The 14,954-nt window shown below is 37.4% G+C and overlaps 1 protein-coding gene and 1 non-coding gene across 2 annotated transcripts; one reads left to right on the top strand and one right to left on the bottom strand.

Moving 5' to 3' along the window:
- Positions 1-6,485: 6,485 nt before the first annotated feature.
- Trnap-agg (transfer RNA proline (anticodon AGG)) lies at positions 6,486-6,557 on the top strand. Its single transcript has one exon. It is a non-coding gene; the product is annotated as a tRNA-Pro (tRNA).
- Positions 6,558-11,782: 5,225 nt separating this feature from the next.
- Positions 11,783-13,215, bottom strand: LOC128093376 (GATA zinc finger domain-containing protein 4-like). Its single transcript, XM_052709927.1, has 3 exons — positions 12,401-13,215; positions 12,057-12,359; positions 11,783-11,999 (listed from the first exon to the last, which is right to left on the bottom strand). Exons 1-3 carry the CDS (start codon positions 13,207-13,209, stop codon positions 11,783-11,785), a joined length of 1,329 nt encoding a protein of 442 aa, XP_052565887.1. The 5' UTR covers positions 13,210-13,215.
- Between the last annotated feature and the right edge of the window lie 1,739 nt (positions 13,216-14,954).

Here is a 14,954-nt window from a genome sequence, read left to right as displayed (position 1 = left end):
TGAGAGTTTCAAATTTGATTCGAAGCAACAAATCTGAGGGCTATTCTAGACATAGAAAAAGCATTTGACAGTGTTTGGCATGAAGGTTTGATTGCGAAATTGAAAAGGTTTAATTGGGTCCTAAAATGAAGCTAAGATTGCTGATATTATTGTTTACAGCGATAAAGCTTATTTTTCTGGGTATAATGACCCTTTGTACGACCACAAAGAGTTTAAAATGGATTTTTAAATCAATTTTGAAAAATTAACCTCGCGGTCCTCCTTGACAGAAAAGCTCCTACTTGACAGCTCGTTCCAAGGGGACCATAGTTGATCCATCGAAAAAATGTTGTCTTGTCATTATTTTTGTTTGCATTAAATGAAAAAAAAAAAGTGATCAGAAATGGTTTTTTGTCGTGTTTTTTACCGTTGTACATAAAAATTTACATAGGGCTTTAGTACCCAATTTTCCGATTAATATCGTGAAAATTATCCAAAATTATTTGGTATGTCATCAGAATAGCAAATCTGATCAACTACCTGTACGAGCTGGCGTCTCTCAAGGTAGCATTTTGGGTCCAATGTTATACAATATTTTTACTTCTGACTTGCCTGATTTACCCCCAGGATGTCAAAAATCACTTTTTGCTGATGATACAAGCATCTCCGCCAATGGTCTGACGTAGCCTTCGTGTCATCACAAGAAGATTACAAAAAAGCTTGGATATTTTCAATTCTAATTTGAAAGAATGGAAAATTACTCTAAATGCTGCAAAAACTCAACTTATTATTTTCCCTCACAAACCAAGGACTGGTTTTCTTAAACCAAAAACTCATCACATTATAAAGATGAATGAGGTAAATTTAAAGTGGGAGGATCAAGTGAAATATCTTGGACTTGCTTTTGACAAAAACCTTACTTACAAGGATCACATTGAAAGTATACAGGTTAAATGTAACAAATATATTAAATGTTTGTATCCACTTATAAACAGGAATTCTAGACATTGTCTCAAGAATAAACTGTTAATTTATAAACAAATTTTCAGACCTGCCATGCTTTATGCTGTGCCGATCTGGACAAGCTGTTGCTTAACCAGGAAAAAAAATTAGAGGATTCAGAACAAAATTCTGAAACTTCCTCTCTGGTTCAGCACCAGTGAACTTCATCAATTAGCCGAAGTTGACACTTTGGATTTTATGTCCAATAAGATAATTGATGCATTTCGACAAAAATCATTGCAGTCTTCAGCTGCATTGATCCGCTCTTTATATAGTTAAAAAGTTAGTTTTAAGGTTTCCCTTTTCTCTTTTGTAAATGTAGGACCTTCTACATTTGAAATCACTGAAAAGCGAAAGCTACAATATTTCATGAATAAATAAAAGTTGCTAGTATTTTAAATCGAGGGGAAAAGTCATCGATTGTGATTGGACACTCAATATTTATTTATTCTACCAAATTAGTTCCAACCACATTGTCCCAATTCATTTCTTTATTCCGGTGCCAGGAGACAACCTGCATGACAAAGAACTCAAACTGTACAAACTGCACAATTAATGTGTGCATGTGTGTGTGAGCAATGAAAACATGGGGACCGTCTCTAATGAAAGTCAAACCGACACTAAATCCGGCGATCTGTTGGCTTAAATAGTATCGCACGGCATATTGCTGCTTCCACGAACAGACATTTGAGTTGCAGACATCATCTCTGCTAGGGACGTAAGACTTAAGTACCTAGTGGTTCAAAACGCTATAAACGTGATCGCTAAAGATAACTTCAAAACTATATATTTTAGAAGTATACTTTCTTCGGAGAAGTTTAACAGTATGAAAATCCTTTGTTTTGGTGTTTGATGAACATTTATTTATAAATTTCGATAGTGCAAATTGCTAAGCTAATTGCCTCATAGCTGTTCCCTGCTTCAGCTGAAGACAACATGTGGCCCACTTCGAAATCGAATTTGAGTTGTTCGTCCAGCTCAATTTTTTTTTTTCAATTTGATATACATAATCGACTTTGAACTGCCTCAAAACCGTCCGAAGATCATCTGGCAGGTTTACATCGGAATGATATCATGGAAGTATTTTTTGTTTGTATTGCTTATCCCACAATAAACTGTTTTTAGATATTTTGCAACGTTCCCAAAATGGCGCTTGATCTATTTTATCGTACAATATTTCATAACCTTTGCTTCGTCTGTAGTAGAAAGGCAAGTAGTCTTCCAGATCTGCATAAATTGTACCTGCCAGCAAGTCGGGCATAATTGCATACGGTCTGGTTGATGTTTGCGTTTGTTTAGAAGTTGAAGCTTTTGAAACGGTTGTAGAATTTTCGGAACGGGAACTGGAAGAGGCAACAAAACTGGAAGAGGTATATTTCCATAAAACACCGGCATGCTTTTCTTTGTTACTTTCTGAACAATTTGTTTCCGCTTCTTTGTCCGAGGTCCTGTTGTCTGTGGATTAGCAGCTAGTTCGTCCGTCAACGCGCTCTAGATTTTCGTCGATTTTTTGTTGTAAAAGTGCTTTAAATGTGTTGAATTTGTGCTCAATAGTTTGCCACTAGACCCCGCAGTGCGAGTGATATGGAAGTTTCTGAAACCATCTTTGGGTTCCCATGGTTTTTTTGTTCAAAGGCAAGGCCCTCACAAAGTTTGAGCCAAATATAACAAATCAAATTTAATCCATTTCCGGATTTCTTGAGGAATTGCTTAATTTCTAAAAAAAAGTTTTCAGTCTAAAGCAAATAATAATTTAATAAATAGAAAGCGAGCAATTGATTTTCTATCATAAGTCATCCGAAGACATTCTTCATGATTCAGTTAAGATTCTGTGATATTGCAAATGCCGTGGAAAATCACTTTGACCCAATCTCATCGCGAGAGCCATTGTCACCTACACTAAGAAATTCTTTTCATAAGTTGATATGCTTGATTGGGACTAAAGTAAATTTTTTATTATTATAATACAAGATAAGACATTTTACAAAACCAACAAATAATTACTTCCAATTCTCAATTTAAATTGAAAACATGTTCGTTCCGAAAATGCAACACAGTATCCAATTTCAACGTTCTAACTTAACAATCTCCATGCACTCGGCCCTGATTCCCAAGCTAAACATAACTCTAACTCCGCGATTCAACGCTGAGGTAACCGCTCTGCCCTGTTAGTTTGCGGGATTCTGCGCGGACAGAGATTTATAGGAATAAGTTAATGAACTGTGTGCGGTGCGTCGTCGTGTCGTTATTTTTTCGCAACCCATTGCCTTTTTCCCTTCTTCCATTTCTTCTTTCTCTCCATCTTTCTCTCACTTGCTCATCCACTTTTTCCCCGTCTTTTTTTTTTCTTTTTTTTTGCTGCCGGTTGCTTCCCTGCTGCTGCCAACGAACTGTGGCCACTCTGCGCGGCGAGCCCGCATCATCATCCCATGTCCCCTGGCGCGGTACACCTGGACCCTGGACCATGGCAATGGCCACTGACTTGGACTGGGAGCTATCTTATTGATCTTGTTTCTCGTTCGTTAGCTCACGTTTTGTGCGGAGTTGATAGCAAGAAGAAGATGATACTGATTATTTGATCGTTGATCTTGATTTCAAATGGAAGCTTCGCTCAGCCGAGAAAGTTTTGAGATTGTTCGAAATTAAATTTGAAAATTATTTGTATTTTCAAATCTTATATGCCAAGTTGTCTTGATTGCGAGTTGCCTTCAAGTTCTTCAATGGTTAATTTGTTTACAAATGGTCTTCAATTAAATCAACTGTCCTGAATGGACTCTAGTTCACTTCAGTTATGTTTAATTGTCTTGAATTGTCTTGAATTGTCTTGAATTGTCTTGAATTGTCTTGAATTGTCTTGAATTGTCTTGAATTGTCTTGAATTGTCTTGAATTGTCTTGAATTGTCTTGAATTGTCTTCAATTGTCTTCAATTGTCTTGAGTTGTCTTCAACTGTCTTCAAATGTCTTGAATTGTCCTGAATTGTCTTGATTTGTCTTCAATTGTCTTCAATTGTCTTCAATTGTCTTAAAAGTTTTCAATTGTCTTCAATTGTCTTCAATTGTCTTCAATTGTCTTCAGTTGTCTTCAATTGTCTTCAATTGTCTTCAATTGTCTTCAATTGTCTTCAATTGTCTTCAATTGTCTTCAATTGTCTTCAATTGTCTTCAATTGTCTTCAATTGTCTTCAATTGTCTTCAATTGTCTTCAATTGTCTTCAATTGTCTTCAATTGTCTTCAATTGTCTTCAATTGTCTTCAATTGTCTTCAATTGTCTTCAGTTGGCTTCAATTATCTGCAGTTGTCTTCAATCGTTTTCAACTGTCTTCAACTGTCTTCAACTGTTTTCAATTGTCTTCAACTGTCTTCAACCGTCTACAATTGTCTTCAGTTTTCTTCAATTATCTTTAGTTGTCTTCAATTTTTTTTTGTAATGTCTTCAATCGTCTTTAATTGTCTTGAATAACTTTCAACTGTTTTCAACTGTCTTTGGTTGTCTTCAATTATCTTCAATTGTCTTCAATCGTCTTCAAATGTCTTCAATTGTCTTTAATTGTCTTGAATTATTTCCAACTGGTTTCAACTGTCTTTGGTTGTCTTCAATTATTTTCAATTGTTTTCAATCGTCTTCAAATATCTTCAACTGACTTTAATTATCTTCAGTTGTCTTCAATCGTTTTCAAATGTCTTCAATTGTCTTTAATTGATTTCAAACGTCTTCAACTGTCTTCAAATGTCTTCAGTTGCCTTCAATTATCTGCAGTTGTCTTCAATCGTTTTCAACTGTCTTCAACTGTCTTCAATTGTCTTCAATTGTCTTCAGTTGGCTTCAATTATCTGCAGTTGTCTTCAATCGTTTTCAACTGTCTTCAACTGTCTTCAACTGTCTTCAATTGTCTTCAACTGTCTTCAACCGTCTACAATTGTCTTCAGTTTTCTTCAATTATCTTTAGTTGTCTTCAATCTTTTTTTGTAATGTCTTCAATCGTCTTTAATTGTCTTGAATAACTTTCAACTGTTTTCAACTGTCTTTGGTTGTCTTCAATTATCTTCAATTGTCTTCAATCGTCTTCAAATGTCTTCAATTGTCTTTAATTGTCTTGAATTATTTCCAACTGGTTTCAACTGTCTTTGGTTGTCTTCAATTATTTTCAATTGTCTTCAATCGTCTTCAAATATCTTCAACTGACTTTAATTATCTTCAGTTGTCTTCAATCGTTTTCAAATGTCTTCAATTGTCTTTAATTGTCTTGAACTACTTTCAACTGTTTTCAACTGTCTTTGGTTGTCTTCAATCGTCTTCAAATGTATTCAACTGTCTTCAAATGTCTTCAACTGTCTTCAATTATCTTCAGTTGTCTTCAATCGTTTTCAAATGTCTTCAATTGTCTTTAATTGTCTTGAATTACTTTCAACTGATTTCAACTGTCTTTGGTTGTCTTCAATTATCTTCAATTGTCTTCAATCGTCTTCAAATGTCTTCAACTGTCTTCAATTATCTTCAGTTGTCTTCAATCGTTTTCAAATGTCTTCAACTGTCTTCAAATGTCTTCAGTTGCCTTCAATTATCTCAAGTTGTCTTCAATCGATTTCAATTGTCTTCAATTGTCTTTAATTGTCTTGAATTACTTTCAACTGTTTTCAACTGTCTTCAGTTGTCTTCAATCGTTTTCAAATGTCTTCAATTGTCTTTTAGTATCTATTGTTGTCTTTATTTAATGGGTGAAAACACTAATAATTTTTTCACATCTAAAATACTCAAAAAACCTAACTAGGTGGATCAATCAATCGATCTTCTCTACAGCGAGAAGTGCGAAGCAATTTTGGCAAGTATCGGGAAAGGCTCCGTGTAGGCTCCGGCGGATGTTTTGCAATAATCGACGAGAAGAAAAAAACCAGCAATCAAGGCTGAAGAAGATTCGCGCAATTCGTCCGCCAAGAAGGCCATCGAAGTGAAACGAATGATTTCTGTGCGATGATTCCCCCCCTCCCCACAAAAAGAAGGGGCGCGATTCTAAACAAGCGAATTAATTTACACAATTCCCAGAATCTCCCAGCTCTGAGGCTGCGAGCTCCCCCCTAATTATAAACGCGCACACCTTACTTATTTTACCTGGTCGCACACCGGCGCGATTCGATGGAAATCGCGTTTTAATTTTTATGCCCAATTTCCACACAGGAAACGAAGAGCTGCGATTTCTGAGGGGAAGGATTGGATTGTCTGTTTTTTTTTCAGCCTGTGTTGTTCGAGCCTGGCTAAGAAATATGATCGCAATCAGTGGGAATCACACAGGAAGTGATACTGCGTCTTGAATTTTGCGCTGGAGTTAATCATCTAATGAGAGGGGGAGGGGGAATGCTCTCGGATGATAAGTGTATCCGCCGAAACTGAAACTGAGCCGCCACCGGGCAATCGAAGGTGTGGTTTTGACTTTTTTTTGTTTTTCGTTTTGCGATCCAAACGTTTTTGAAAGAGCATGAAATGGTTGCAAGATATCGTCAACACGGGCTCGTTGGTCTAGGGGTATGATTTTCGCTTAGGGTGCGAGAGGTCCCGGGTTCAAATCCCGGACGAGCCCAATCGTATTTTTTAAAGTTTGCTCAATCGGCAATTATCTCAAGGGTTGATATGAGCAAAAAAAATTTTTAAAATCGGTGTTCAGGGCATTAACCCTCTACAACCTAACCCCGCCTTTAGGCGGGCTTCAATTTAAAAATCGCATTAAAAACATTTTCGACCAATTTTCGATCGTGGAAAGAAAGCATTGGACAATTAATCTTGAAATTTATTTAAACTTGAGGGTTGGAAGCTTGGCTTGTTTTTTGTGACTTTGCCAATGTTTTAAAAATTTACATTTATTCTTGGGTCAACTTTTATTGTATTTTTTACTATCAATTCCTATATTTTAAGCAAAAATAGCTTTGTATTAATATGTGCTATATCCCAGACTATGCCTCGACGCTTTTTTTAAACAATTAAAATGATAATGGTATCATTTTAAGAAGAAAATGTTAAAAACAAGTAAAAAATAAAAAAAATATACTTAAAATAAAAACATGAAAAACTCACAAGGAGGTAGTAGAATAAGTCAAATACTATCAGAAAGAAACATAAACTAATCAAGTTATATGCAAATGAAAATACTTAAGAAGCAATAAATAAAAACAATAGAAATGCAAATTTTCGTAGAAAGAAAGTTTCTCAAAATGACGTCATAAAAACACGGGAAAAATAAAAAAAAAACAGAAAATAATTTGTGCGTCAGAGATTTGAAAAACAAAATTTTAAACCATTTAGTTTTATCATTGCCGAGATAAGGCTGTTTGAAGAAACGTGTGGATGACGAAACCAATTTCAAAAATATATATTAGCAATAGCATTAGCAATAAAGGTCGGATGGCTGCACAACGCTTATCTTGCTGTTTAACTGTAATCAATCGTATGATAGCTCAATTTTCACATTTTTGATCGTCAAAATTACAAATGTTAATTTTTTCATGGATTATTTGATGAGATTGGTTTTCAGATGACCAGTGAACATAACTTATCCAAAAATTTGAAAAAAATATTTATACAAGTCGTTTTTATCTACATTTTATGTCAAAAATTAATCACAAACGGTTCAAATGTATAAAGACAAGAGAAGTCATGTTTCAATCATGCTAAAACATATCAGAACATATAGTTTTTGCTGATACGCGTCGAATGAAGTCAAGATGATCGAAATCCATAATAAAATAAGGATTTTATGAGTATTTAAGAAATAGCAAAAATAATGGTTTGTACATTTTAACCCAAAATACTCAAACTTCAACAACTTGTAACTTTTGAACCCCGGGGTTTAGAGAGTTCGTCCAGAAGACTTTTTTTCATGTCTCGGCGAGATCTTTCGAATAAAGTTTCTCCCGTTCGTGTACATCCTTGGACCAGCTCCCATACAAATTTGCCCATTCTCCTATTACATTTTTTTGAAAACTAATGATGCAAAACAACTAAACTAGTGTAAAATGCATTTTAAAACACTTTTTCCATACAAATGTTGAAACTATGGCTTGTTATTTCAACATTTATTTTTTTTTTGCCCCCTCTCTCCCCTCGACTTCGGCCAGAGCCGAGGGACAAAAACTTTGAAAAATATTTGCATCGGCCTTAAAACTTACATAAAAACGACTTGCAAAAATATTTTTTCAAGCTTTTGTCAAAGTTATGTTCACTGGTCATCTGAGAACCGATTCCATCAAATAATCCATGGAATAATTAACATTTGAAATTTTGACGACAAATGTGAAAATTGAGCCAAAAAGGTTGGGCAGGCCTGCATTAGACTCTCGTCTCACAATATTCCAACACGTGAGATACCATGTTTTCATCTTTAGATGAGCGTGTATTACTATCCAATAAGATAAGGATAAAAAAAATATATTTGAAGAAAAGTATCATTTTGCATGTTTTATTTTTTAAATTGTGTTTTTTTTTTACTTTTTTATTTCTTATAGAAATACATTTAAAAATTGGGCTATGTCTTGCATAAGGCTACCAACTCTTGCTGAATAGTCTTTTATGTTCTTCCATTTTTTGTTAAATGTTTTAAAGTTTATGAAATGTCAAGTTTGCTTTTACGAATAATATCGTATACAAATAATACTGAGTGCTTTCACGAAAAAAAAGCAACAAAAAGTGTTTTCACTGGTATAACCAAATACGATGAAACTTGGAGCGTTTGTTAAGCGATAGTATACGAACCGATTGCTTCAAGAAGTTTGACCCTATCATTTATAGTTTTGAAAATATTTATCATCAAACTTTAAAAATCGATTTACTTGAATAGTACTAAATGGTCGTTGTCATAAGATAGCACACAACAGACAAATCTGTTTTCCCAAAATGAAATTTGCGGGGCAAAGGCACGCACTAAAATTTTCAAACATTTTTATATGAAAAAATCAAACACATTGGACAACTTTTATGTTTGATAGTATTCATTCAAAATCACTAAAAAATAGTATTTCTGTCAAAATCCGACCATTTTTTTTGCAAAATAGAATGGTTTTTAACCCTAAAAATGAAACTTTAGGTATATAAGTCCTTCTTAGTTCAAGTACACAAACTTTGCAAAATTTTTGCAATGGCTTAACGTGAACACTTCCATCATTGCCATGATTTTCGTTCAAAGATATAAATTTTGCGTCATTTTCAATATTTTGACGACATTCCTTCTACAAGTTGTTTAGAATACATGCTGATTCCTTTTGGTAACGATTATCCCATTCCTTGCAAAGTTATGGAAATCGTCAGTAATCAATGATTGCCAACTAGGACGTCAATGATTGTACCACAAAATTATATAAATTTAGGTTTGATTTAGAACAAAAAATCTTGCAGGTGGCTTCAAGAAGGCAACAACCGGCACATGCTGATTCATTTTGGTGCACACACTCAGTTTTTTATGCCGAACTTCGGCAGAATTCTGCCGAAAACAGAACAACTGAGCGCTCGGCAGAGAGTTCGGCAGAAAATTCATCTGCCGAAGTCTCGGCAAAAGTAATTTTGACAGTCAGTTTGTTTATGCCGAAAATCTCGGCATTCCTGGAAACGAATTTAACCGATAATCTCGGCATTTTTCATAATAAAATCAAATCGAGATTCTCGCAATTAATTAAAAGCTGAAAAACATTATTCAACATATTTTAAAATGTTATGCATGCGTGTTTTCATATTTATTGGTCGTTTTAAGTATAATCTGATACAATCTGATATAATCTGAAACAATCAGAACCAAAATTAATCCTATATTCCTTCCAAGCGCCATCGTCATGCATTTCCTTGGTAAGCTGCAAATGAAAGACCCTTTAGAATTATGCTTTCACTAAACGATTTTATTAAAAATATTTACCTAGCTTTCAAGTAGAAATCCTGTCAAAATTCAAGGAGCAATCCAGATTTAACCAAAGAACCAGAACTTAGCTTAGCGAGCACTTCTCATATCGAAAACAAATATGGCTACCTCAACATTTAACCGAACAGCTCGGCACCTTTTTGCGAATTTGACATTTGAATTGCCGAACTCGGTAGGTTTTGGACATGCCGAGATATTCGTTAAATTTTACTGACGAACTTCGGCATTTTGCTTAGATCTGCCGAACTATCGGTTAAATTTAACCGAGAATATTGGGACCACGAATTTTCTACCAAGATTTCGGCAGAATATTACCTTGCCGAGCACGGTCGGCAGATATTTCTGCCGAAGTCGAAAATCGATTCTGAGTGTGCAGAAATTCGTTAAATTGAATTTAATACAGAGAATTTCAGAGTGATGATCAATTATCTTTGAAAATGATCAACTGCTTTACCTTAAAATAGATCTAACAATAATTTCAGTTTGCAGACGAATTATATTGAAATAGTTATATTTTGTGAATATTGAAATGTTATTACCAAACCAATCGTTAATTCAAATACTGATTTTGGAGATTTATGAAGTGACGACTACGATTGATTTAAAAATGTTCTAAACCATTCAACTAGGCGCGTGCGTATCCATCACCACCATACCAGATCATACCAAGCACTCCCAAAACCGACCATCATTATCCGCACCGTCATGACGCACAAATCTCGGAACAACGCGTCGTTAGGCCTAAACTAGAGCTGAACCGATCGCCACGATCAGGTGCCCAAGACCCGGGGCCGTCGCAACGCATTTGTTTGACTTTTATCGTTTGTTTAACGATTTCACGGATTGAATAACTTATTTGTCCGCCGACGAAGACGTCGATCGAAAGCGAAAGGGGAGTTCAATGTTTGGATCTTCCCCGTGCGACGAAGAAATGGCCAAATTTCACACTTTCGTTGCCGGGATCTGGCAATTTCTGTCGCTGACATTTCGGATGAGGCGATAATTTTGGCACGTTTAGCGCCCAAAAGCGGAGATGAAAGTTATTTGCATAAACAATCGATTTGTCACCTGGAGGTGGTTCCAGTGCTTTACGACCGCATCGGATGACCGTTTTTTGCTACCGATTAATGGAGAGAGATGATGGAGGAATTAGTCGGGGTTTAGTTCAACGGTCGCTAAAATTTATTCAACCGAGTCTTCAGACGAGCCTTCTTTATCTCTTCCGCGAGCGAAAAGGGTCGGCTGACCGAGCTCAGTATGGGTTCCTTCGTGTTTCGGCGCGCGTTCCGGAAGTAGCTGCTGTTATCGCTTGTCGTAGAGCGGATGCTCTCCTCCTGGCGCAGCTGCTGGCTCCGTTGCATCAGCTGGCGATGCTGGAAGTTCCGCTGTGCGAACGGATTCACGTGCTGGTGTATGCTTCTGGAGGAGAAATCTTCGCTTGGTTGCACTTCGGACAGTTCGAGCTCGCGGCCAATTGGGATAGCCTTGTGTTGACGGGTCACGTACCAGTACACTCCCAATGCTGCAAACAGAACGAGCAGCATCAGGAAGATCCCGGTCAGCGAACTCCAGATGGCTTTGGATTCGTTGTAGGCTGCCGGATCTCGGTAGAACAGCAACGATGGGCGAACAGTGCCCGGCTGAGTAGGCTGTGAAGTCGTCGTAACAGGCGGCTCACCGGTGGTCAGCGTTGTTTCCGGCAGGCTAGTCGTATTGTAAAACAACGTAGTCGTAGGCGTTCTCGTACGACGTGTTGATGAGCTTGTCCGAGTAGGCTGTTGCGTCGTGTAAACAACGGTTGAGGTTTCCTCCACAGTAGGCTGCATGATTGGAGAACGTTATCAATTTGAGTATTCTTACAGGCAGAATCGTCTCTTACCGTGGTCAACAGCGGTGTTGTTGTCAATTCAGGCAGCTTTGCCGTTGTAGAGGTTGTTGTCGTTGGTTCCGCTGTCGATGTTTCTGGAACGCTTGTCGGAGTTGTTCTTCGCGTTGTAGTTCGGGTACGTCGGGTGGAGGATGTGGTCCGAGTAGGCTGTGTCTGGGTTGATTCGGTTGTGCTTTCTGTTGTTGATAGCTGAGTTGTAGTAGTCTCGGGAAGGGAGGATGTCGATGTTGTAGGAACTGATATCGTTATAGTGGTGAAATCACCAGTTGTTGATTCCAGAATTGTTGAGACACTCGAAATTGGTTCCAAGGTAGTTGGAAACACCGGAGTAGTATTTGTTGGAATTTCGGTTGTTCTTGTTGCAGATTTTGTAGTTGATGTTGTTGAAGTTTCTGTTGTTGTTATTGTTGACGTCGTCGTTATTGGTGGTTCTGTTATTGTTGTCGTCGTTGTTAGAGCCTTTGTTGTTGTTGTAGTTCTCGGAGCTTTTGTGGTTGTCGTCGTTGTTGGAACTTCTGTTGTTGTCGTCGTTGTTGGAACTTCTGTTGTTGTAGTCGTTGTTGGAGCTTCTGTTGTTGTCGTCGTTGTTGGAGCTTCTGTTGTGGTTGTTGTTGTTGTTGTTGTTGTTGTTGTTGGAGCTTCTGTTGTTGTCGTCGTTGTTGGAGCTTCTGTTGTAGTTGTTGTTGTAGTCGTTGGAGCTTCTGTTGTAGTTGTTGTTGTAGTCGTTGGAGCTTCTGTTGTGGTTGTTGTTGTTGGGACTTCCGTAGTGGTAGTTGATGTTGTTCTCCGCGTGGTAGTCCTTCTCGTGGTAGTCCGACTAATTGGGGTGGTAGGTCGAGCGGTGCTAGTCGTTGAAGGAGGCACGTAAAATTCGTCTAGTTGCATGCAGAACTCTTCCAGCACCAGCGGATTGAACACCGTCAAGTACTCGATAGCAATGCTACCCTCGGTACTCATATCAACTTCGATCTGTATCAGTGCTCGTTTGATTTCTTTTTCCACCCGTCCCAGGAATAAACTCCACGTCGCGGTGGCAGTTTGGGTGGACCAAATTTGTGCCACGGCCGGATTTCCTCGAGAATCTTTTTGATCTAAATCAAGCAGTCTCACGGTCAGTGAAGAGGTGGTGCGGAACGATAGCTGATAAATCATTCGAATCTCAGTGAAGGCATTCACGAAGAAACTTTCAATTGTTTCACAACAACTGATTCCCGGTACGACATTAGACAAGTAGTACACTACGTTTGGACGGTATGAGGTGAACTTGGACGACGAGCCATAGGCAGATAGCCGCAATATCTCTCTGTATGTGCCCGAGCACTGATAGATCTTCAAAGATCTGAAATCATTGAAATCTATTCGTTCGCAAATGGCATCTGCCGTAGAAACGTGCTTCACACTTGTAACAACTACTAGCAACACAACAAGTCTTAAATAAAACCACATTTTAAAAATTTGACGTGCAAGTTCCGCAAACTATCCAAATAGACTGCTGGCCAGCGGCGCAAATCATCAAAATTCTGCCAAAATGTTCTCGTCACACCTTTGTTGATATCAAAAAACAGACAGAAACAAGTGATAACATGGTCAACAGCATGGTACTTCACGTCAGCATTGAACTTCACCGTGTGATGGTCGGCAGAGGGAACTTCTCTTGGTCAGTTATTGAAAGTTGGAAGTCTTATCGGCTACTGTCACTGGCCGTCAGAAGGGGTGTAGAGGCAAGTTGAAGATAAAATTTCCGTTGGGTTCGATGATTAGTACATCGAAGACTGCGTCAGCTCTAGAGTTATAGATTTTATCATAAACCTGTTTAAACCTAATTATTATTTTTTTTAAATAAATTTGTGATGATAATGGTGATATATTAGCATACCAGCAAAATTTACGGTTCAAAGTCAGGTGATATTTAGTGCCGCACTCGTCGGTCCCAGTTTCGGATCAAACTAGCCCTCAAACGAACGTACCATAGGAGTCCACATGCTTGAATGGGGAGATCACCCAAACCTTTTTCTACTCCAAGGAACCTTCCACCCCAGGGTTCAAACTGACGACCTTTGGATTGCGAGTCCAACCACCGCCAGGGATTCCACCAGAGCAGGCTTGGTTTGGCGTGTTGTTTGTCTTTGTAGCAGGGAGACGACTCCCACACCTGGAATTACTCAACGGCCTAGTAACACCCAAAGTTGGGAAGTTTTACTTCTCCATCCGATGGAAGGTTGGAGCAGATGGGAATCGATCGCAGTTTTAGTGAAAAAAGTAGATTAATTCTCGTTTCCGTCCTTTTTTAATTTTTTGCGCCTAACAGCTTATCTCAGTATACTTTCCCATAATTTCGCTGCCGGACACCGTGTATTGGACGGGAAACTCACAAACACACACACACGAGAAAAATCTCAGAAGAAAGATATAAAATATACGGGAGATTTGATCCTCTTTTCTTGAATCGCACATAATTCTCTGAATTTCCCACTAAACTATGAAATTTTTACATGAATTTTAAACATAAACATTCATCTATGTTTGGTTGATATATATTTAATCAGATGAAATCTTCGAGTCATGCCAAGCATTTTAAACAAATATTTAAAACCGGCATATTCAAAATTTTGAGTGTAACTTGAAGAAATCTTAAGCAAAATGTTCCTTATTCATCAAAACTATTGATTTTCTATCAGTTGCAGCAATTTCACATAAAGCCTGAACGTTTGTGTTCAAAATATAACAAGTTTAGTATGTAAAATATTTAAAAACCTAAAATATTCTTTTTTAGACCAACACTGAGCATTTTCACAGAAGCTGGTAATTTGTGTTTTTATAAATTAATTGAAATGTAGTTCAAACTGCAGTAAAGTAATTTAAGAAGATATTACACTACGGCGAACACGCAAACAAACTCGCACTTTTTGACAGTTTGCCTGCTTTGTTTGTTTGCATGGATTTGTTTGCACGTCAGTCTGCATACATTTTGCCTTGTTTGCGAGTTTGGCAAACTATCAAACACGAAAAAGTGCGAGTTTGTTTGTTTGTGGTAGTGTAATAGCTCCTTTACAGCTATGCTAAAGGGCACCATGTACGAAATACCAAACCAATTAATTAAGCTTGAGGCTGATTCAAGTTACTGTAAAAATGACGGGATCAAGTCTCCCTAATTGCATTTTTCTAAACAATTGGTTTTAAAAATTTTATGG

This window comes from Culex pipiens, chromosome 3 (assembly GCF_016801865.2).
Source record: "Culex pipiens pallens isolate TS chromosome 3, TS_CPP_V2, whole genome shotgun sequence".
Classification (NCBI taxonomy): Eukaryota; Metazoa; Arthropoda; class Insecta; order Diptera; family Culicidae; genus Culex; species Culex pipiens.
The sequence above is the reverse complement of the archived record's forward strand: the minus strand, read 5'-3'. Positions and strand labels throughout refer to the sequence as shown.

Excerpts from the sequence above, each read along its gene's own strand:
- LOC128093376 (XM_052709927.1), bottom strand. The coding sequence starts at position 13,209 with ATGTGGTTTTATTTAAGACTTGTTGTGTTGCTAGTAGTTGTTACAAGT. Across the intron at positions 12,360-12,400 it reads ACGACGACAACAACAGAAGC|AAGCTCCAACAACGACGACA; the intron begins TCCAACAACAAC and ends CAACCACAACAG. Across the intron at positions 12,000-12,056 it reads TACCTTGGAACCAATTTCGA|TTCCTACAACATCGACATCC; the intron begins GTGTCTCAACAA and ends TAACGATATCAG.